Below are 24,187 nucleotides of genomic sequence, written 5' to 3' on the forward strand. Positions count from 1 at the left end.
CATGACTCCTAGGAGAGCTTTCATGTGGACGCTGCTGCCAATTTACTCTCTAGGATTAAACCCGCCCTTGAGCCTGCAGTACTTAATCTCGACGCAATTTCTGTGTCGCATCCTTATTCGAAGAGTGTGAGGGTTTCAGTAAATGGGCAGTAATGCGTCGGATACAAACTACATGACTCCCAGGAGAGCTTTCATGTGGGGGCTGCAGCCGATTTACTCTCTAGGATAAAACCCGCCCTCGAGCCTACAGTATTTAATCTCAACGCAATTTCTGTGTCGCATCCTTATTCGAAGAGTGTGAGGGTTTCAGTAAATGGGCAGTAGTGCGTGGGATACAAACTACTACACTCCCAGGAGAGCTTTCATGTGGAACTGCAGCCGTTTTACTCTCTAGGATAAAACCCGCCCTGGAGCCTACAGTATTTAATCTCTACGCAACTTCTGTGTCGCATCCTTATTAGAAAAGTGTGAGCGTTACAGTAAATGGGCAGTAGTGCGTCGGATACAAACTACATGACTCCCAGGAGAGCTTTCATGTGGAGGCTGCAGCCGTTTTACTATCTAGGATATCACCCGCCCTGTACCCTACAGTACTTAACCTCGACGCAATTTCTGGGTCGCATCTTTATTAGAAGAGTGTGAGGGTTTCAGTAAATGGGCAGTAGTGCGTCGGATACATACTACAAGACTCCCACGAGAGCTTTCATGTGGATTCTGCAGCCATTTTACTCTCAAGGATAAAACCCGCCCTGGAGCCTACAGTATTTAATCTCTACGCAACTTCTGTGTCGCATCTTTATTAGAAGAGTGTGAGGGTTACAGTAAATGGGCAGTAGTGCGTCGGATACAAACTACATGACTCGCAGGAGAGTTTTCATGTGGAGGCTGCAGCCGTTTTACTCTCTAGGATAGAACCCGCCCTGGAGCCAACAGTATTTAATCTCGACGCAATTTCTGTGTTGCATCCTTATTAGAAGGGTGTGAGGGTTTCAGTAAATGGGCAGTAGTGCGTCGGATACAAACTACATGACTCCCAGGAGAGCTTTCATGTGGACGCTGCAGCCAATTTACTCTCTAGGATAAAACCCGCCCTTTAGCCAACAGTATTTAATCTCGACGCAATTTCTGTGTCGCATCCTTATTAGAAAAGTGTGAGGGTTTCAGTAAATGAGCAGTAGTGCGTCGGATACAAACTACGTGACTCGCAGGAGAGCTTTCATGTGGAGGCTTGAGCCGTTTTACTCTCTAGTATAAAACCCGCCCTTGAGCCTGCAGTACATAATCTCGACGCGATTTCTGTGTCGCATCCTCATTCGAAGAGTGTGAGGGTTTCAGTAAATGGGCAGTAGTGCGTCGGATACAAACTACATGACTCCCAGGAGAGCTTTCATGTGGAGGCTGCAAGCCGTTTTACTCTCTAGGATAAAACCCGCCCTTGAGCCTGCAGTACTTAATCTCGACGCAATTTCTGTGTCGCATCCTTATTCGAAGAGTGTGAGGGTTTCAAAAAATGGGCAGTAATGCGTCGGATACCAACTACATGACTCCCAGGAGAGCTTTCATCTGGGGGCTGCAGCCGATTTACTCTCTAGGATAAAACCCGCCCTGGAGCCTACAGTATTTAATCTCAACGCAATTTCTGTGTCGCATCCTTATTCGAAGAGTGTGAGGGTTTCAGTAAATGGGCAGTAGTGCGTCGCATACAAACTACATGACTCCTAGGAGAGCTTTCATGTGGACGCTGCTGCCAATTTACTCTCTAGGATAAAACCCTCCCTTGAGCCTGCAGTACTTAATCTCGACGCAATTTCTGTGTCGCATCCGTATTCGAAGAGTGTGAGGGTTTCAGTAAATGGGCAGTAATGCGTCGGATACAAACTACATGACTCCCAGGAGAGCTTTCATGTGGGGGCTGCAGCCGATTTACTCTCTAGGATAAAACCCGCCCTGGAGCCTACAGTATTTAATCTCTACGCAACTTCTGTGTCCCATCCTTATTAGAAAAGTGTGAGGGTTACAGTAAATGGGCAGTAGTGCGTCGGATACAAGCTACATGACTCCCAGGAGAGCTTTCATGTGGAGGCTGCAGCCGTTTTACTATCTAGGATAATACCCGCCCTGTACCCTACAGTTCTTAACCTCGACGCAATCTCTGTGTCGCATCCTTATTAGAAAAGTGTGAGGGTTTCAGTAAATGAGCAGTAGTGCGTCGGATACAAACTACGTGACTCCCAGGAGAGCTTTCATGTGGAGGCTTGAGCCGTTTTACTCTCTAGGATAAAACCCGCCCTGTAGCCAACAGTATTTAATCTCGACGCAATTTCTGTGTCGCATCCTTATTAGGCGAGTGTGAGGGTTTCAGTAAATGGGCAGTAGTGCGTCGGATACAAACTACATGATTCCCAGGAGAGCTTTCATGTGGAGGCTGCAACCGTTTTACTCTCTAGGATAAAACCCGCCCTTTAGCCAACAGTATTTAATCTCGACGCAATTTCTGTGTCGCATCCTTATTAGAAAAGTGTGAGGGTTTCAGTAAATGAGCAGTAGTGCGTCGGATACAAACTACGTGACTCGCAGGAGAGCTTTCATGTGGAGGCTTGAGCCGTTTTACTCTCTAGGATAAAACCCGCCCTTGAGCCTGCAGTACATAATCTCGACGCAATTTCTGTGTCGCATCCTTATTCGAAGAGTGTGAGGGTTTCAGTAAATGGGCAGTAGTGCGTCGGATACAAACTACATGACTCGCAGGAGAGCTTTCATGTGGAGGCTGCAGCCGTTTTACTCTCTAGGATAAAACCCGCCCTGGATTATACAGTACTTAATCTCGACGCAATTTCTGTGTCGCATCCTTATTAGAAGAGTGTGAGGGTTTCAGTAAATGGGCAGTAGTGCGTCGCATACAAACTACATGACTGCTAGGAGAGCTTTCATGTGGACGCTGCTGCCAATTTACTCTCTAGGATTAAACCCGCCCTTGAGCCTGCAGTACTTAATCTCGACGCAATTTCTGTGTCGCATCCTTATTCGAAGAGTGTGAGGGTTTCAGTAAATGGGCAGTAATGCGTCGGATACAAACTACATGACTCCCAGGAGAGCTTTCATGTGGGGACTGCAGCCGATTTACTCTCTAGGATAAAACCCGCCCTGGAGCCTACAGTATTTAATCTCAACGCAATTTCTGTGTCGCATCCTTATTAGAAGAGTGTGAGTGTTTCAGTAAATGGGCAGTAGCGCGTCGCATACAAACTACATGACTCCTAGGAGAGCTTTCATGTGGACGCTGCTGCCAATTTACTCTCTAGGATAAAACCCGCCCTTGAGCCTGCAGTACTTAATCTCGACGCAATTTCTGTGTCGCATCCTTATTCGAAGAGTGTGAGGATTTCAATAAATGGGCAGTAATGCGTCGGATACAAACTACATGACTCCCAGGAGAGCTTTCATGTGGGGGCTGCAGCCGATTTACTCTCTAGGATAAAACCCGCCCTGGAGCTTACAGTATTTAATCTCTACGCAACTTCTGTGTCGCATCCTTATTAGAAAAGTGTGAGGGTTACAGTAAATGGGCAGTAGTGCGTCGGATACAAGCTACATGACTCCCAGGAGAGCTTTCATGTGGAGGCTGCAGCCGTTTTACTATCTAGGATAACACCTGCCCTGTACCCTACAGTACTTAACCTCGACGCAATTTCTGTGTCACATTCTTATTAGAAAAGTGTGAGGGTTTCAGTAAATGAGCAGTAGTGCGTCGGATACAAACTACGTGACTCGCAGGAGAGCTTTCATGTGGAGGCTTGAGCCGCTTTACTCTCTAGGATAAAACCCGCCCTTCAGCCTGCAGTACATAATCTCGACGCAATTTCTGTGTCGCATCCTTATTAGGTGAGTGTGAGGGTTTCAGTAAATGGGCAGTAGTGCGTCGGATACAAACTACATGATACCCAGGAGAGCTTTCATGTGGAGGCTGCAGCCGTTTTACTCTCTAGGATAAAACTCGCCCTGTAGCCAACAGTTTTTAATCTCGACTCAGTTTCTGTGTAGCATCTTTATTAGAAAAGTGTGAGGGTTTCAGTAAATGAGCAGTAGTGCGTCGGATACAAACTACGTGACTCGCAGGAGAGCTTTCATGTGGAGGCTTGAGCCGTTTTAATCTCTAGGATAAAACCCGCCCTTGAGCCTGCAGTACTTAATCTAGACGCAATTTCTGTGTCGCATCCTTATTCGAAGAGTGTGAGGGTTTCAGTAAATGGGCAGTAATGCGTCGGATACAAACTACATGACTCCCAGGAGAGCTTTCATGTGGGGGCTGCAGCCGATTTACTCTCTAGGATAAAACCCGCCCTGGAGCCTACAGTATTTAATCTCAACGCAATTTCTGTGTCGCATCCTTATTCGAAGAATGTGAGGGTTTCAGTAAGTGGGCAGTAGTGCGTCGGATACAAACTACATGACTCCCAGGAGAGCTTTCATGTGGGGGCTGCAGCCGTTTTACTCTCTAGGATAAAACCCGCCCTGGAGCCTACAGTATTTAATCTCTACGCAACTTCTGTGTCGCATCCTTATTCGAAGAGTGTGAGGGTTTCAGTAAATGGGCAATAGTGCGTCGGATACAAACTACTAGACTCCCAGGTGAGCTTTCATGTGGACGCTGCAGCCAATTTACTCTCTAGGATAAAACCCGCCCTGGAACCTACATTATTTAATCTCGACGCAATTTCTGTGTCGCATCCTTATTAGAAAAGTGTGAGGGTTTCAGTAAATGGGCAGTAGTGCGTCGGATACAAACTACATGATTCCCAGGAGAGCTTCCATGTGGAGGCTGCAGCCGTTTTACTCTCTAGGATAAAACCCGCCCTTTAGCCAACAGTATTTAATCTCGACGCAATTTCTGTGTCGCATCCTTATTAGAAAAGTGTGAGGGTTTCAGTAAATGAGCAGTAGTGCGTCGGATACAAACTACGTGACTCGCAAGAGAGCTTTCATGTGGAGGCTTGAGCCGTTTTACTCTCTAGGATAAAACCCGCCCTTGAACCTGCAGTACATAATCTCGACGCAATTTCTGTGTCGCATCCTTATTCGAAGAGTGTGAGGGTTTCAGTAAATGGGCAGTAATGCGTCGGATACAAACTACATGACTCCCAGGAGAGCTTTCATGTGGAGGCTGCAGCCGTTTTACTCTCTAGGATAAAATCCGCCCTGTAGCCAACAGTATTTAATCTCGACGCAATTTCTGTGTCGCATCCTTATTAGAAAAGTGTGAGGGTTTCAGTAAATGAGCAGTAGTGCGTCGGATACAAACTACGTGACTCGCAAGAGAGCTTTCATGTGGAGGCTTGAGCCGTTTTACTCTCTAGGATAAAACCCGCCCTGGAGACTACAGTACTTAATCTCGACGCAATTTCTGTGTCGCATCCTTATTAGGCGAGTGTGAGGTTTTCAGTAAATGGGCAGTAGTGCGTCGCATACAAACTACATGACTCCCAGGAGAGCTTTCATGTGGACGCTGCAGCCAATTTACTCTCTAGGATAAAACCCACCCTGGAACCTACAGTATTTAATCTCGACGCAATTTCTGTGTCGCATCCTTATTAGAAGGGTGTGAGGGTTTCAGTAAATGGGCAGTAGTGTGTCGGATACAAACTACATGACTCCCAGGAGAGCTTTCATGTGGAGGCTGCAGCCGTTTTACTCTCTAGGATAAAACCCGCCCTGTAGCCAACAGTATTTAATCTCGACGCAATTTCTGTGTCGCATCCTTATTAGAAAAGTGTGAGGGTTTCAGTAAATGAGCAGTAGTGCGTCGCATACAAACTACGTGACTCGCAGGAGAGCTTTCATGTTGAGGCTTGAGCCGTTTTACTCTCTAGGATAAAACCCGCCCTTGAGCCTGCAGTACATAATCTCGACGCAATTTCTGTGTCGCATCCTTATTCGAAGAGTGTGAGGGTTTCGGTAAATGGGCAGTAATGCGTCGGATACAAACTACTAGACTCCCAGGAGAGCTTTCATGTGGATGCTGCAGCCGTTTTACTCTCTAGGATAAAAACCGCCCTGCTCCCTACAGTATTTAATCTCGACGCAATTTCTGTGTCGCATCCTTATTAGAAAAGTGTGAGGGTTTCAGTAAATGAGCAGTAGTGCGTCGGATACAAACTACATGACTCCCAGGAGAGCTATCATGTGGAGGCTGCAGCCGTTTTACTATCTAGGATAACATCCGCCCTGGACCCTACAATACTTAACCTCGACGCAATTTCTGGGTCGCATCTTTATTAGAAGAGTGTGGAGCTATCAGTAAATGGGCAGTAGTGCGTCGGATACAAACTACATAACTCCCAGGAGAGCTTTAATGTGGAGGCTGCAACAGTTTTACTCTCTAGGATAAAACCCGCCCTTGAGCCTGCAGTACTTAATCTCGAAGCAATTTCTGTGTCGCATCCTTATTCGAAGAGTGTGAGGGTTTCAGTAAATGGGCAGTAATGTGTCCGATACAAACTACTAGACTCCCAGGAGAGCTTTCATGTGGAGGCTTGAGCCGTTTTACTCTCTAGGATAAAACCCGCCCTTGAGCCTGCAGTACTTAATATCGACGCATTTTCTGTGTCGCATCCTTATTATAAATGTGTGTGGGTTTCAGTAAATGGGCAGTAGTGCGTCGGATAGAAACTACATGACTCCCAGGAGAGCATTCATGTGGAGGCTGCAGCCGTTTTACTCTCTAGGATAAAACCCGCCCTGGAGCCAACAGTATTTAATCTCGACGCAATTTCTGTGACGCATCCTTATTAGAAAAGTGTGAGGGATTCAGTAAATGGGCAGTAGTGCGTCGGATACATACTACATGACTCCCAGGAGATCTTTCATGTGGAGGCTTATAAAATAAATAAAATAAAATATAATAAATAAATAAAATATTTCAATTATTCACTATTTGTGATGTATATGATTGTGATTGGTTGTAATTGATATTTCCTTATCTGGAACGTGGACGTTTAATTATTCGGAATCAGACGCTTGACAATGGCTATTTGGTAAAGGCAATGTTACTCGTAGTTGACCGTGAAATAAAACTGAAATAATCGGACTTCGTAATTAAATCGTTTCCAAAGACTGCTGCGGTAGGTACGGACTCATAATCTAATTTCAATATTACAATGATTTGCCAGCCATGCCAATACGTCGTACAGAGGTGATTGTCTACTGAACATAAAAAAAGTTACATAGTTAGTTAAATCAGATATATTCAATGAAATTGCCTACAGTTCATAATCCTACTTACTTTTACAAATACAAATTCTTTTCAGAATCGAGTGCCTAGTGTGGTTGCAACTCGCAGTATTCTTCTATAACATGAAAATATGGCGGTGTGCCAGACAATAAAATAAAATACGTGCTTCTCGCACCACTTCTACCAGAGCTCTCCCTTCTTAATCAAACATAAGAGTAACGTAATTATGCTTTTGTTTTATCAGCGACACAGCGCTGCAGTTGTGTGCCATAGGCTTTATTTATTTGTCAGTGATTATTTATTTAATTAATATTTCGCGTTTCCGCGGAAACTCACGCTCGGCATGCAAATGTGCCTTTATATTGCCCCCTGAATTGCGAGGCGAAAGGACACACCTGCAGGCGAGCAATTCACCTAAAGGCACAAGAAAATCTAAGTTATCTACAACTATTTACATGACTTACATTACACACATTGTACACATTTTGTACAAAATTTGAATAACGCGGGTGCACCGTAAAAGTTCTTATGTTGGCAGATAGAGTGCGCGCATGCGCAGAAGCGTCTGTGTGACTCCGGCACTGCCGTTATATTGTACAGTTAGATCACGCGGCACAGTATTGCAGTTCATATTGTTCGTGTGCGCGCGTTTCTAAATCGTTGCACAAAGAAAATATTCAAGCAAGATTTCATATGAAGACTACATTCTATGACAGGTAACTTAGTTTTAAATTTACAATATTTGTTATAACACAATACAACTTAGATTGTTGAATGTTTCTTAGTTACATAGTATTGTTTTGAAATACTTCAAAGAAAAATGTCCGTATGTTTCAGGTGCGTTGACCTATACACATCGTGACGTTATTTCAGTTCATATTCACCTGCTGCACAATAATTTTTTACAGGTTAGTGTCGTCGTGGTAAAGTTTTTTGATCACAGTAACATCGTTGTATAACAACGTGATTAATACATAAGCGTGTCCATTTCCCATTTCCATTATAGTCGTTGGGCTACAGTTCGTTGTGACAAAAAGCATTGTTTATTACAGATCTGACATGACCCGTCGAGTAATTGGTCCACATGCATTTCGTTTTTTACATTCCGTGGAAGCTTGGTTGCAGAACCTCGGACAGCACATAGCTGGCGTCGATCCTTGGACAGTCTAGGTAAGAGTGTCCATCACATTTCGAGAACATTTCATTCCCTGAAGTTCCAACTAAAATTCTTCCACCCGTCGTGTTGTTTTCTGGACAGGCACTTTGTGTCCATTTAATCCAGTTAACATCTTGAAGTTAGGTACTCTAGTAATGTCACTAGACGATGCACGAATTATGCACTTCACATTTTCAGTTTTTTTTTTTTTTTTTGCTGAATATAGCTCACCTAAATGTTCGTGGTTATTAATCAAAGAAATGGTTCATCGCGTTTACATAGGTACGATGCATAATGAATGGCATTAACCGTTTCTTTCACATAGGTTTCTGCGTGGTTGCAGAGTTAGTAATGTTCGTTAATGTCCGTGAACAGTGGTTCACTATGCAATGTCTTTTTGGCACTCGCTTTGTTCCAATTTTTTACATAGTAACAGTTACATTATACATCATTGAAAGAAAAATAAACATGAGTAATCGTACATATACACGTCACATATTTTCTTAGCATAAACATAATTCAGTTGCACATAAACATGTTTACATCATCATTACATAGCTATGGGTTATTACATTGTGTCACATTTGATTACATGAATTGCAGATATTGACGTCCTCTTTATCGGTTTTGCTGGAATTTTATCGATGTTTATTTTATGATGTCATCTGAAATTAAGATTGGTTAGACACAACATTCATTACATCAGTAGGCAAGACCTGGCATTTTCACTACTCAATAAATATTCAAAATAATAAGAGACGGAAAACTGTTCGATTCCTCGCGTTTTGTGCGTGTGTGTATAGTGTCTGTGTGGCCTTGACTACTGATAGATGCTTTTCGTGTTGAGAGATGTGCGTCTAATCTATTTTTTGAAGTAAAAGATCGCTTCACAGATGACGTCTGTCTGTTCGTCAGGTGTCATACCAAGTCAGTGGTACCTACAGTAACAAATGTTTCGTGAAAAATTAATATATCATTCACTGCTACGTAAACATAAATTTTATTTTAATATTCCGTCTTCCAGGTGGTGGCGCGCGCTGAAAGAAGAGTTCTTCCGCCTTCAACTGCGTCACTGGAACCGCTGAAATGAAAATTTCTATACTACTTATTATCTGTGTTGTAGCAACAGAGTTTTTCGAGTTGCTTAGCAATGTTTTGATGGGTATGACTTTGACATTATTCCGCATGAAATGCTCTAAGATCTCGGTGTGCGTATAGCCCAATAATTTTGTTAGTTCTACGATGTTGTAACAGATACGCACCAGGATGCGGTATGTTAATAATTATATAAGGTCCTTCATATAGCAGACGCCACTTAGCGTTGCGTCGTTTTAGTGCTACAGATTTATGATGAGTATGAAGTAGTACAAGCATTCCTACCTCGAATTTTTGTTTTCTTTTTATTGTGTTTCTGTGATGTTTGTTTCGTATCTGTGCGTGATGTGTCAGCGTAGTCAAAACTTCTTTTATTTTCTGTTCTGGTGTGATTTCCTTGTCTGACAACTTAGGTAATGGTTCTATCCACTGATCATTCTGTTTGCAATTGAACATGATCTCGTTAAGTGTGTAATTTGTATCGTAAATATTTAAGTTATTGTGTACGTCTTCGAAAAGACTTAGGTAGGACACCCAATTCGTATGTTTTGATGAAATATAGGTCCTCATGAATCGGTTTAATTCTCGGAAAAGTCTCTCAGTCGCGTTACATTGTGGACTAAACCTCGAAATAAATATACTTTTAATGTTATTGTCCTTCAAGAAATTTCTCCATTTGTACCCAGAGTAGTATGCTGCATTATCTGACAGAATTGCTTTAGGTTTTCCCACGTGCGTCAGGTAATCACTTGAGAATCTTCGTATTACAGCACTTGCAGTGGCGGATTTTAAAGCATAAAGTTTTACATGTTTAGAAAATATATCGTAAAAAGCTAAGATATATTTGACGCCTCCAGAGCTTGCTGGATGCGGTCCACTGATGTCAGTACACAGAATTTCCAGGGGTTTACTGGGTAAAATAGAATGTAAAACTGTTTTTGTGGATAAATTCTGAGGTTTTGATTTTTGACATATGACACATGTTTTCAGTTCCCTGTAAATTTTTCTTCTCATATTGCTAAAATAACAGTATGTGCTGATCTTTGCTAAACACTTTTTCGTCCCATAATGACCCCAAATTAAGTGTGTGTGCCAAATCAGATTACGTTCAGACTCTTTGGGAATGCATACACACCAGTTAGTAGCATTTGGATGTCGGCGATAAAATAACACATCATTGTGTAACTTGTAATACTTAGTCAAAGGATGATTGTGATTTTCTACCAGTAATGTTATTATCTTATACCAGTGAGGATCAGATTTTTGTAATTCAGCCATGTTTCTGCACATATCAATATAATATTGGTGATACTGCTTATCTTGCATTAAGAGAATCCTGTAGTCATTTACATTTTCCAAGTCACTGTTGATATCATTCATACCTTGTGGAAGTCTAGACAAAGCGTCTGCAATGGTGTTGTCCTTACCTCTTATGTATTTAATTTCAAAAGAGTAGTTCTGAAGTGTAACTGCCCATCGTGATAGTCTAGGATGTATAAGTTTACAAGTTAACAAAAATGTCAGGGCCTGGTGGTCAGTGTAAATTACTGTATGTTTTCCAAATAAATAATAATTGAATTTCTTGAATGCCCATACTATGGAAAGTGTTTCTAACTCAGTAGTGGAGTATGTACGCTCACATTCAGATAAAGTACGACTCGCAAACCCAATAATTCTTATTTGTTCCTTTTCTTTATTCTTTACAACTTGAAATAAGCAACATCCCAAGCCAGTACGTGAAGCGTCACAAGTCATACAAAAATCTAAATTGAAATCTGGATGGCTCAATAAGTTTGCATTCACTAAGGCATGTTTAATTGTATTAAAGTCATTCTGGCACTGTTCTGACCAGATCCAAACTTGATTCCTTCTGAGTAGATTTAGCAGATGTTTACTGTTCAAAAGTGGTTGTGGCAAAAAACGTCTGAAAAATGAACATAGCCCAAGGAATGATTTTAACTGCTTTTTAGTTCGAGGGCTAGGAAAGTTTCTGATAGCATCTAATTTACTGGGATCAGGACGTATGCCCTGTGAATTAATGATATGTCCTAAATATTTTATCTCACTGCAACCAAACTTTGATTTTCTAAGATTGGCTGTGACTCCAGCTTGTGCAAATTTTTCTAAAATTCTTTGAAGTGTGTCAACGTGTTCATTCCAAGACTGTGTAGCTATCAGTATATCATCTACATAGTGTGTGACTGTCTCAACTAAATCGTCGCCAAGCACGGTATCCAGGGCGGTAATGAATACCCCAGAACTGACATTCAGTCCGAAAGGTAGAACACAAAACTGATAGGTTCGCCCCCCGAACATAAATGCAGTATATTTCCGAGAATCAGGAGTGATACCCACCTGCCAAAATGAATTAGCGAGATCTATTGTGGAAAAATATTTTGCATCTAGAAATTTCTGTAATTGCTCTTCTAAATTTTCGGGTTTTGTGTGAACTGGTAAAATTATTTCATTAATTGCTCGTGCGTCTAACACTAACCTAATGCTTCCATTTGATTTTTTGACAACAAGTAGAGGACTACAGTAAGGTGAGGTGGATGGTTCAATGACCTTCCAGTCTAACATTTGTTTTAATTCTTGCCGCACAGCAGGTCGTTGAGATAACGGTACGTTATATGTCTTGTGGTAGAAGATCTTGTGAGGCTTAACTTCTATCTTGTACACATACGTGTTGATAACACCTATTCGTTTGGTAAAAACTTGTAAATATTTGGATAACACTTCCTGTAGTTTTATACGTTCATGTGCACTGAGAGCTGTAGCTTCATTTATCTTATGATCAAGCAATGTTTTCAAGTCCATTAGCTCTGTGTCAGATGAGTGTGTGTGCGTGTCTTGAATGTCATTGTCAAGTACTAACTGAACCTTGTACCCTGTACAGTGTTTGTCATGCTTTAGAGTTCTCCTGTCCAAATCAATAATAATTACACTGCCTTTATCCTTTAAAATACATTTACCTTCGGAGAAGTCTATAATGCAGTCCTTCTCGCTCATAATATTTATTCCTAATATGCAATTTGTCACAAGGTTTTGTACAACCAGGAATGGCCATTGTACGGTTCCATTACCTATTTTAATGTTTACAAAAACTTGCTTCGTAACCCTACATGACTTATTACCTAGTGCAGTAGTTATTTTACAGTTTTGGGCAGGAAACTCAGGCACGGGTTCCAATTCACACATCTTTTTATAGAAATTAAAAGACAAAACGCTCACAGCTGCACCTGTATCTAGGATAATAGTAGTTGGAATCCCACCTACTACACCAGTAGTGGATGCTAAAACAATTTCATTTGTGTTTGAACGACATTGTGTACTGTCTTGCAAAAGTTCATCTGATATATTGTTATTGTGGTTGTATCTTATAAATAAAACAGGTAATTTTTGTTTAGAGTTATTCGGCATATCATTATTCTGTTGTTCAAGTGTGGTGTCAAATAACTGATTAACATTGAAGTCGCCCCCCAAGAATTCTTCAGCCACGACCTGGGGCATAGAAGTGACTGTTTCTAGTTTGTCGGATTAGCATTTGTACTAGGTACTGACACAGATTGAGGTTGTGTATCAGGTGTCATTTCTATTATATTCACATTCGGATATTGCCTATTGTGATCTCCAAACTTTTGCGGTTGTTGTTGCTGTTGCGCATTATAACTTACCTGTCGGTCGTAAGGTATGCTCCAATTTTGTCCTGGTGGCTGCTGTGGTAAAGCAGTGTTTGAATGAAAGTACTGATCGTTACGAGTCCAGCCTTGACGCTGTCTTGGCTCGTAGTTATTATTATTTCTATTTCTGTTTGTGCTTTTGTCGTTCCCTTTGTATCCGTTGTTACCGTTGCAGTTATTACCGCGGTGCCTTTTGTATGGATTGCCGCATGAAGTGTTATTACTGTTGTAACTATTGTTTGTATTGGAATACGCGTGTTGATTTTGATTTCCGTATTGAGACGGCATGTGAGTTTGCTGTTTTTGCTGTACCGCGTATCCAACTGTGGGCGCGCCAGAATTGAGTTGGCAAGCCTGCATGTTTTGCATTCCACTAGTGTAAACATTGTGGCTGCTGTTTTGCCGCGCGAAGCGCTGATCTTCAAGTAACATGTCAACCGAATCTAAAGCTGTTAAGAAATAATCTGAATCGTCATCCGGGATATGTAGGAGTTTTTCTTTAATGTTGAAAGGCAATTTGGCCTTCAACGCACGGAGTATATCGCGTGTTGCGACTGGTTCGTCTAAAAAGTGTCCCATGTTCAAGTATTTTTCAAAATATCTGCGTAAGTTGCCATTTTTACTGTTAAAAATTTCAGGTTCTAGAATTTGTCTTCTGAGTCGCTCCTGGACGGATTGCGACCAGAATTTGTTCAGAAAAGCACGCTCAAACTCACTGTACGTGGTACATACGTCAGCTTGACTGTATGCCCAGACAGCTGCATCGCCTTGGATGTAACCGACAATATATGAAATCTTTTTCCGGTCACTCCAAGTGCGTGGAAATGCGTTACTAAAAGATTTAAGAAAAATCACCGGATGAATGGTTCGTTTTTCTGGGATAAAAATCTGAAATTGCCTGTGTTTCATTAAGCTTTCTTCTTCCTTCGCATTGTGATATGGATTTATTCCACTGTAATTACTGCTATGTTCAGCTGGCGAGTAATTACGATAATGTTGCTGTGGTTTACCATGATAATAGCTTGTGTTTGTGTTTGCACATCGTGGTATGTATTGTAGTCGTGGTGTGTTTTGTTCTTGTGTGTTTGTCGTGTGCGGTATGTGTGTGTCATACTCGAATGTATTTTGGTTCCTGAACTGTGCATTTTGACTGATATTTTCGTTACATTCAGTCTGTGGTCGATCGGTGAATTCTCTCATGGGTGCAGTGACGGATTGTACTGCATCACTGATCAGCTGTTTGTTATTAGTCATGTATTCCGCTACGGAGTCGTGCACAATTATTGGTAAATTTTCACGTAAGCATCTATCAAAATGTTTGTCTTTGTTCACTACCCAATCATGAAATTCTTTATTAATGTTTTGAAAATGAGCTGTGGCATCAGATTGTAAGATGTCAGTCAGGTGTTGTTCAACATTGTCAAATTTATTCTGCACGTCAGTAATTCGTCTTTCAAGGTTGTCGTGCACTAAAGGATATGTTTGAATTTGTTCAGTAAGAACTTCACACGTGACATTAAGGTTTTTTACTTGTGTCTGTAAAAGTGCTACGTCAGTTGTAGTCTTTTCTTGTCTCGTATTAAGCTGGGAAAATTTAGTACTGAGTTCATTCATCTGTTTGGTCAGTGTGGCGTCTATAAGTTCCACACGTTTACATAAAGTGTCATTACCTGTCTTGAGTGCTATGAGGTCAGATTTAATTTCGTCATTTTGTGTCTTTAACGTTGCCATGTTCTCCGCGTTCTGTTTCATTAACATTTGTAACATGTCGGCAATGTTTACCGTTTGCAAGGTCTGTGCCCCCGCCGCGTCATTAGACGTGACGTCATGCATTAACATGGGCTCTGACTGAGACTTTGAAATTTTTGTGGTGGACGGGCTATTGTCAAAATTTCCGTCAACACTTGCGTCAATGTTTGATAAATCGTCACTACCGGTTGCTGTCGTAAAGTCATTTTCTAACATTTGTCTCTCGTTCGAGTCGGATTGTGTCTGAAAAGTACGTCTTTGCTGTTCCATTTTTGCGTATTGATTTCTAGTTATTACCATGCCACACGTGATATATGTTTCAAGAAAATATTTGACACTGATTTTAAAATAAGATGCAGTTGAGCATGAATCGCTCGTAGCAACAAAGGCTCTCCGTTAATTTAAAAATATAAACTGAATTTGAGATTATTGGTAATGGCTGCTGGCCATGTTACATCATATCGTACAGAAGTCGGCCATATTGTACACTCGTGTATTGGTATAGTTGCATACATTATTGTTTAGGGAAAAGTACTGAGAATGGAATTTATTACTGAAAACTGTTATGCGCGAAAGAAACACTACAGAATTTACTGAAAAGCTAATACACTGAATTTATATGTCTGGTGAAGCCTACTAATGCAAAGATGCTGCGTCTTACCTTATTTTGCTGGAAGTTTCATTGCGTCTTCCGGCAAAACTTTAGAATTGGAAAATATCTTCAGATTTTTGTTATCTCTCATACATTCACGTCCAGGTCCAGAAAGTTGATTTTTGACATGAAACAAAAAGAACAATGTAACAAATGACAAAATAACAAGTCCGACACGCAGTCGCCAATATAAAATAAATAAAATAAAATATAATAAATAAATAAAATATTTCAATTATTCACTATTTGTGATGTATATGATTGTGATTGGTTGTAATTGATATTTCCTTATCTGGAACGTGGACGTTTAATTATTCGGAATCAGACGCTTGACAATGGCTATTTGGTAAAGGCAATGTTACTCGTAGTTGACCGTGAAATAAAACTGAAATAATCGGACTTCGTAATTAAATCGTTTCCAAAGCCTGCTGCGGTAGGTACGGACTCATAATCTAATCTCAATATTACAATGATTTGCCAGCCATGCCAATACGTCGTACAGAGGTGATTGTCTACTGAACATAAAAAAAGTTACATAGTTAGTTAAATCAGATATATTCAAAGGAAATTGCCTACAGTTCATAATCCTACTTACTTTTACAAATACAAATTCTTTTCAGAATCGAGTGCCTAGTGTGGTTGCAACTCGCAGTATTCTTCTATAACATGAAAATATGGCGGTGTGCCAGACAATAAAATAAAATATGTGCTTCTCGCACCACTTCTACCAGAGCTCTCCCTTCTTAATCAAACATAAGAGTAACGTAATTATGCTTTTGTTTTATCAGCGACACAGCGCTGCAGTTGTGTGCCATAGGCTTTATTTATTTGTCACTGATTATTTATTTAATTAATATTTCGCGTTTCCGCGGAAACTCACGCTCGGCATGCAAATGTTCCTTTATAGGCTGCAGCATTTTACTCTCTAGGATAAAACCCACCCTGGAGCCAACAGTATTTAATCTCGACCCAATTTCTGTGTCGCATCCTTATTCGAAGAGTGTGAGGGTTTCAGTAAATGGGCAGTAATGCGTCGGATACAAACTACTAGACTCCCAGGAGAGCTTTCATGTGGGGGCTGCAGCCGTTACACTCTCTAGGGTAAAACCCTCCCTGGAGTCTACAGTATTTAATCTCGACGCAATTTCTGTGTCGCATCCTTATTAGAAGAGTGTGAGGGTTTCAGTAAATGGGCAGTAGTGCGTCGGATACAAACTACATGACTCCCAGGAGAGCTTTCATGTGGAGGGTGCAACCGTTTTACCCTCTAGGATAAAACCCGCCCTTGAGCCTGCTGTACTTAATCTCGACGCAATTTCTGTGTCGCATCCTTATTCAAAGAGTGTGAGGGTTCAGTAAATGGGCAGTAATGCGTCGGATACAGACTACTAGTCTCCCAGGAGAGCTTTCATGTGGAGGCTGCAGCCGTTTTACTCTCTAGGATAAAAACCGCCCTGGAGCCTACAGTATTTAATCTCGACGCAATTTCTGTGTCGCATCCTTATTAGAAGAGTGTGAGGGTTTCAGTAAATGTGCAGTATTACGTCGGATGCATACTACAAGACTCTCAGGACAGCTTTCATGTGGAGGCTGCAGCCGTTTTACTCTCTAGGATAAACCCGCCTTGGAGCCTACAGTACTTAATCTCGACGCAATTTCTGTGTCATGTCATTATTAGAAGAATGTGAGGGTTTCAGTAAATGGGCAGTAGTGCGTCGGATACAAACTACATGACTCGCAGGAGAACTTTCATGTGGAGGCTGTAGCCAATTTACTCTCTAGGATAAAACACGCCCTGGAACCTACAGTATTTAATCTCGACGCAATTTCTGTGCCGCATCCTCAGTAGATGTGAGAGAGGGTTTCATAAAATGTGCAGTAGTGTGTCGGATACATCCTACAAGACTCCCAGGAGAGCTGTCATGTGGAGGCTGCAGCCGTTTTACTCTGTAGGATAAAACCCGCCCTGGTGCCTACAGTACTTAATCTCGACGCAATTTCTGTGTCGCATCCTTATTAGAAGAGTGTGAGGGTTTCAGTAAATGTAGAATATTGCGTCGGATGCGAACTACTAGACTCCCAGGAGAGCTTTCATGTGGAGCTGCAGCCGTGTTACTCTCTAGGATTAAACCCGCCCTGGAGCCTACAGTACTTAATCTCGACGCAATTTCTGTGTAGCATCCTTATTAGAAGAGTGTGAGGGTTTCAGTAAATGGGAAGTAGTGCTTCGGATACAAACTACATGACTCCTAGATGAGCTTTCATGTGGAGGCTGCAGGCGTTTTTCTCTCTGGGATAAAACCCGCCCTGGATTATACAGTACTTAATCTCGATGCAATTTCTGTGTCGCATCCTTATTAGAAGAGTGTGAGGGTTTCAGTAAATGGAGAATATTGCGTCGGATGCAAACTACAAGACTCTTAGGACATCTTTCATGTGGAGGCTGCAGTCGTTTTACTCTCTAGGATAAAACCCGCCCTGGAGCCTACAGTATTTAATCTCGACGCAATTTCTGTGTCGCAATCTTATTAGAAGAGTGTGAGGGTTTCAATAAATGGGCAGTATTGCGTCGGATACATACTACAAGACTCCCAGGAGAGCTTTCATGTGGAGGCTGCAGCCGTTTTGCTCTCTAGCACAAACCCGCCCTGGAGGCTACAGTATTTAATTTCGACACAATTTCTGTGCTGCATCCTTATTAGAACTGCTATATCCTAGCCAGTATTGCCAACCGAGCCCGCTGCCAAAAAGGTTGGCAGCATCAAAGTCCGGACGCCGTCCGCATAAGCAGCGCCAGCGATACAGGAAATCGCCGCAAGTCTGCGCGCGCCACCGCTGGCTTCTGTTTTCTTAAGCGCTGGAGTCGCGAGCGCTAGGACAGTTCTGGATTCGCCGCTCAGTTGTAGACTCGCCACCGAATTGTGTACCTGCTAGTCAGTTGTGTGTTCATCGCAGCAGAGTTGTTGTTTGTCGTCAGCCGACGCTGACCTAGCCGCTCCGACTCGAACTAGACAGATTTCTGTAGACCATGTTCACCACTGTGTTCTGTATCGTCGTTAATAAAGATAAGTACCGACTTTCATTTAATCCGAGTGTTTGGGCTTTCATCTTTCTGTTCACTGTTCCAGCGGACCGGTCGGCCCGCTACTAAAAGTGTGGCGGTGACTTCGTAGGCCGTTTCTACAGCGAAGTGTTGTCGCTACGAAGGCCGTCACAAAACTGGCGACGAGGACTTCCGAACTCGTGTGCAGGGCTGGTTTAACTTGTTTCTTGAGATAGAATTTTGGGGGCTGGTTTAATTTGTGTTCACTATGTCTGCCGAATTACAACAGTTGATCTTGTTACAGAGTCAGCAAATACAAAGTCTGGTGGAAGCAATCGCCAAACAAGCGGCTAATCCACCACCACACAAGGAACAAGCACAGGCAGCACCGCCTGTTCGTGCTTTTGAGGCATCACGAGAAGAATGGCAAGAATATTTCGCGCAGTTGCAGGCGCACATGTCAGTCTACAAAATCACAGGTAATGAGCGGCAGCTTTATTTAATTTCCACTGCAGGCGTGGAAGTCTATCGACTACTTTGTAAGTTGTTCCCGGAATCCAAGCCAGAAGCTTTAGACTATGACGTTGTTGTTACCAAGCTTGCTGAGAATTTCGAGTTGCGAGTTCATGTGGCAGCGGCCAGATTCAAGTTCTTCAGATTAAAGAAACTGCCACATCAATCTAATAAACAGTGGTTAACAGATTTACGGGGCGTCACCCGTCAGTGCCGATTTAATTGTGTGTGTGGAGCTTCCTACAGTGATGTCATGTTACGCGACGCTATTACTCAAAACATTGCAGATTCTCGTATTCGTGCTGCTATCTTAAAGTTGCCTGACCCGTCATTAGAGACTGTGATGAACATTATTGAAGCCCAAGATACTTTTGACTATGCTGAGTGTGAGTTAGATCAGCCATGTATTTCTCAAATTGCCTGTGCTAAGCAAGTTATGTCACGCCCGCGGCCCCACCGGCAGAGTCAGACTGTAAACACTAGCCGGCCGCGTCATGTTAAACACATTCGTCAGCCGCGTGTGCAAAATGATAGACTTAAGTCTTGCCCTAAGTGTGTTCTTGCTCATCCTCGTGAACGTTGCCCGTTAAGAAACGCGGTTTGTCACTTTTGTCAAAGGAAAGGACACATCCAGACTGTTTGTTTGCGTAAACGCAAGAACAATTCTAGTGCTGCCCAGCCCATGGATATTCATGTTCTTCAAAGCCAGCCCGCCCAGAAGGTCGCGTGTAACGACTCTTCCACGGTTCGTGTGGGTAATAAACTTGTTCGCAATAAGCCACCCACCCAGCCCTCTGCTATGCGACCCAAGCGTACTTCAAACGCTGTAAAAAGTAATGTACAGACTGCAAGTGAAGCGGGAGTTGTTGTTCCACCCGCCCAACCCACGAGTTGTCGTAAGCAACGAACACGCGCTAAACGCGCTGATTTTGTGTCTTCCGCCTCCGCTGCACCGATCCAGAGACAGTGTAATAAACTATTTGTGAAGCTACGCATCCAGGATAAGACCTTCAATTTTCAATTAGACACTGGTGCGTCTGTGACTCTCATAAATAGTGCTACGTATGCGGCTATCGGCCGCCCTAAACTTTCAGCGGCAAAACATTCTTTGGCTACTTATAGTGGCGAACACATTCCTGTGTTAGGTGTATGTAGCGTGCCAGCCACATTCCGGGGCAACACAAAAACAGTTTCATTCACAGTGCTCCGCGCTACAGACAGTGTAAACATTTTCGGATTAGACTGTTTTGACTTGTTTGGCCTGTCTATCCAAAACAATGTGTTGCAACTTAATTCTGTTGTTGTTCCTCAAGACAGCATAACCGATTTGTGTAAACGATACAGTGACATATTTAAAGACGAACTCGGTTGTGCTGCGAACTTTGCCGCTCATATTACGTTAAAAGATAATGCTCAGCCTCGATTTTTTCGTGCTCGTCCAGTGCCTCACGCCCTCCGGGCACCTGTAGAAGATGAACTTCGTCGTTGGCAAAACGACGGTGATATTCAACCCGTTTCAGCGAGCCAGTGGGCTTCTCCCTTAGTTATTATAAAGAAACCGTCTGGCAAGTTACGTTTGTGTGTTGATTTTAAGTCGACAGTTAATCCTCAAACTGTCATTGATTCTTTTCCTTTACCTAGGCCGGACGAGCTGATGGATAAGTTAGGGGAAGCTCGTTTCTTTTCCAAAATTGATCTCCGTGAAGCATATTTGCAATTGCCCCTCGACGAGCAATCACAACAGTATTTTGTCATAAACACGTCGTTGGGGTTGTTCCGTTTTCTGCGTTTGCCTTTTGGTTGTGCGTCAGCTCCAGCTGTTTTTCAGCGTTTTTTATCCCAACTTTTGGCTAATGTGCCATCGTGTTGCAACTATTTAGACGATATTGTTGTGTCCGGTCGGACGCCTGCTGAACATTTCCGTAATTTGGAGTGTTTGTTTACAGTGTTGTCTCAGGCAGGCCTACGTTGCAACATCGATAAATGTTCATTTTTCCTTACGGAGTTGGAGTATCTGGGACATGTTATTAATGCTCAAGGCATTCATCCCTCCCAGTCACATTTAGCAGCTATTCGTGATTTGCCCGCCCCTCGCAATCTGCATGAATTGCAAGCAGTTCTTGGCAAATTGACATATTATATTAGGTTTATACCTAATGCATCACAGATTGCTGCACCGTTGCATCGTCTCCGCCGTAAGAATGTTCCGTTTGTGTGGTCAGCTGATTGCCAATCAGCCTTTCAGCAGCTAAAAGAGGCTTTATTGAATGAGCGTTGTCTGGTCCATTACGACCCTAACAAGCCTCTGGTGTTAGCTTGTGATGCTTCTTCTTTCGGTCTCGGTGCTGTGTTGTCTCACCGAGTCGGTAACACCGAACGTCCTATTGCGTTCGCATCTAAATTGTTAAACAAAGCTCAGTGTAATTATAGCCAATTGGACAAGGAAGCGTTGGCTATTGTGTTCGGTGTCACAAAATTCCATCACTACCTCTATGGTAGACCATTCTACTTAGTCACAGATCACAAGCCCCTGACGTCGCTGTTTCATCCGTCTAAACCAGTTCCTCCGCGGACAGCTCAGAGACTACAACGTTGGGCTCTTTTGTTATCACAATACCAGTATGAGATACTGTATCGCCCTACAGCTCAGCATGCAAACGCTGACGCGCTTTCTAGATTGCCGATTGCTGCGGATGATGTCTTCGATTCCTCTGACGACTCTTGCCATCAGATTGACGCCGATGAGCATCAATCCCTCCGGGATTTTCCGATTGATTATCGTCAGGTGGCACGTGAGACAGCTACGGATCCTCATCTGAGTTTACTATTAAGTTTTGTTCAACGTGGTTGGCCGTCCAAGGCAAAGGACATATCGGATCCTGTGGTTCGTCGCTATTATCCGCAACGTCATCTGTTGTCTGTTTCGCACGGAGTTTTGCTGTTACGCACCGAGAATGACCAGCTTCGTGTAGTGGTTCCCCAAGTGCTCCAATCCAAGGTCCTCGACTTGTTGCATCAAGGTCATTGGGGAGTGGTCCGCACCAAGCAGCTTGCCCGCCGTCATTGTACATGGATCGGCATTGATAAGCAGATTACGCAGATGTCTACAGATTGTTCGACGTGTGCCGAACACCAAGCTGCTCCGCCTCAACGCTATTTTGAGTGGGCACGCCCTGCCGGTCCCTGGCAGCGAGTACATATTGATTTCGCTGGTCCATATTGGAATTCTCGTTGGCTCATCGTGATAGATGCATTTAGTCATTTTCCGTTTGTTGTGCCCATGCGGTCTACAATGTCTGCACGAACTATACAGGTGTTGACTTCAATTTTTTGTATTGAGGGTCTTCCAGAAGTTTTAGTGTCTGACAATGGTCCACAATTTACCTCTGCTGAATTTGAAAGTTTTCGTTCTGCCAATGGCATTCGCCATGTTCTTACTCCGCCGTTCCACCCTCAATCGAATGGTGCAGCGGAACGTTTTGTACGCACATTCAAGGATCATATGGACCGCCTTCGTGCTATGCACTCTCGTCAGCAGGCCCTCATCACGTTCCTGTCGTCGTACCGGACCACGCCACGCGACGGCCCTTCGCCTGCGGAGCTTCTCCACGGCCGTCGTCATCGCACCCTACTACGGTTGTTGCACCCCTCGGATCGACCCGCCGCTTCTGAGCATCACACGCGTTTTCAGCGCAACGACGCCGTTTTTTTCAGAGTTTATCACGGTCGCCGTCGTTGGGAACGTGGTACCGTGATAAGTGTCCAGGGTCGCGGTTTTTATACTGTTCACGGTGTTACTGGGGTGCACAGGAGGAATCAGAACCAGTTGCGCCGCGCTGGCCGCCCGGATTCTGCCGCTCGTTCTTTGTCCACAGATTTGGTCCGCGGCGGGTTCCAGCCGCGCCTTCCGACTTCGCTGCCGCCCCCAGGGCAGCAGCAGCAGCAGCCGTCGCCGCTACCACGCCGACAGCCCATCCCGTTGATGCCTCCCGCGCAGCTTCATGCGGGAGCGCCCCGGGTGGTCTCTCCGGCGCCTGCGGTCCCTCTTCAGTCGCCACCACCTTCGGAGCTGATGGACGTCGACCCCTCAGCCGGGCCGCCTTCCCAAGCGGTGGCTGTGCAGCCTGTACTGCAGAAGCTTTCCTTGGGCACCCCCATGGAGTCTGACACCGCAGCGCCTTGTCTGGCGCCCACTCCGCAGCCGTCGACGCAGCGTCAGGAGACGCTGCCTCTCTTCGTGGGTCCAGACGCCCCGTCGCGTCCAGTACCAGAAGCTGCGCCCGTGGTCACAGGCGTGCACCCTGACCTAGGTTTTCAGTCGGTGTTTCCCGAGGCCCCGCGCAGCCAATGCTGGGGTGCGGACCGGGGACTACCACCGACAACAGTCTCCGCCCTGCGGCCAGACCCCTCCCCCGCCGTCGACGCTCGCCACGTCATTATTCAACGACGGTGAGGCGATTTGGGGGGGAGGAGTGTTATATCCTAGCCAGTAATGCCAACCGAGCCCGCTGCCAAAAAGGTTGGCAGCATCAAAGTCCGGACGCCGTCCGCATGAGCAGCGCCAGCGATACAGGAAATCACCGCAAGTCTGCGCGCGCCACCGCTGGCTTCTGGCTTCCTAAGCGCTGGAGTCGCGAGCGCTAGGACAGTTCTGGATTCGCCGCTCAGTTGTAGACTCGCCACCGAATTGTGTACCTGCTAGTCAGTTGTGTGTTCATCGCAGCAGAGTTGCTGTTTGTCGTCAGCCGACGCCGACATAGCCGCACCAACTCGAACTAGACAGATTTCTGTAGACCATGTTCACCACTGTGTTCTGTATCGTCGTTAATAGAGATAAGTACCGACTTTCATTTAATCCGAGTGTTTGGGTTTTCATCTTTCTGTTCACTGTTCCAGAGGAACGGTCGGCCCGCTATTAAAAGTGTAGCGCTGACTTCGTAGGCCGTTTCTACAGCGAAGTGTTGTCGCTACGAAGGCCGTCACAAAAAGAAGAGTGTGAGGGTTACAGTAAATGTAGAATATTGCGTCAGATGCGAACTACAAGACTCCCAGGAGAGCTTTCATGTGGAGG

The 24,187-nt window shown here is 43.8% G+C and overlaps 1 protein-coding gene across 1 annotated transcript in view; it reads left to right on the forward strand.

Moving 5' to 3' along the window:
* The window catches only part of LOC126259636 (uncharacterized), a 42,239-nt gene extending 18,670 nt beyond the window's left edge, over positions 1-23,569 (forward strand). Inside the window, exon 2 of the mRNA XM_049956561.1 lies at positions 22,992-23,569. Within this exon, the coding sequence (XP_049812518.1) occupies positions 22,992-23,569 (578 nt within the window). The remainder of the gene's footprint in view (positions 1-22,991) is intronic.
* The last annotated feature ends 618 nt before the right edge of the window (positions 23,570-24,187 follow it).

The sequence above is a fragment of the Schistocerca nitens genome, chromosome 5 (genome assembly GCF_023898315.1).
Source record: "Schistocerca nitens isolate TAMUIC-IGC-003100 chromosome 5, iqSchNite1.1, whole genome shotgun sequence".
NCBI classification, from domain to species: domain Eukaryota; kingdom Metazoa; phylum Arthropoda; class Insecta; order Orthoptera; family Acrididae; genus Schistocerca; species Schistocerca nitens.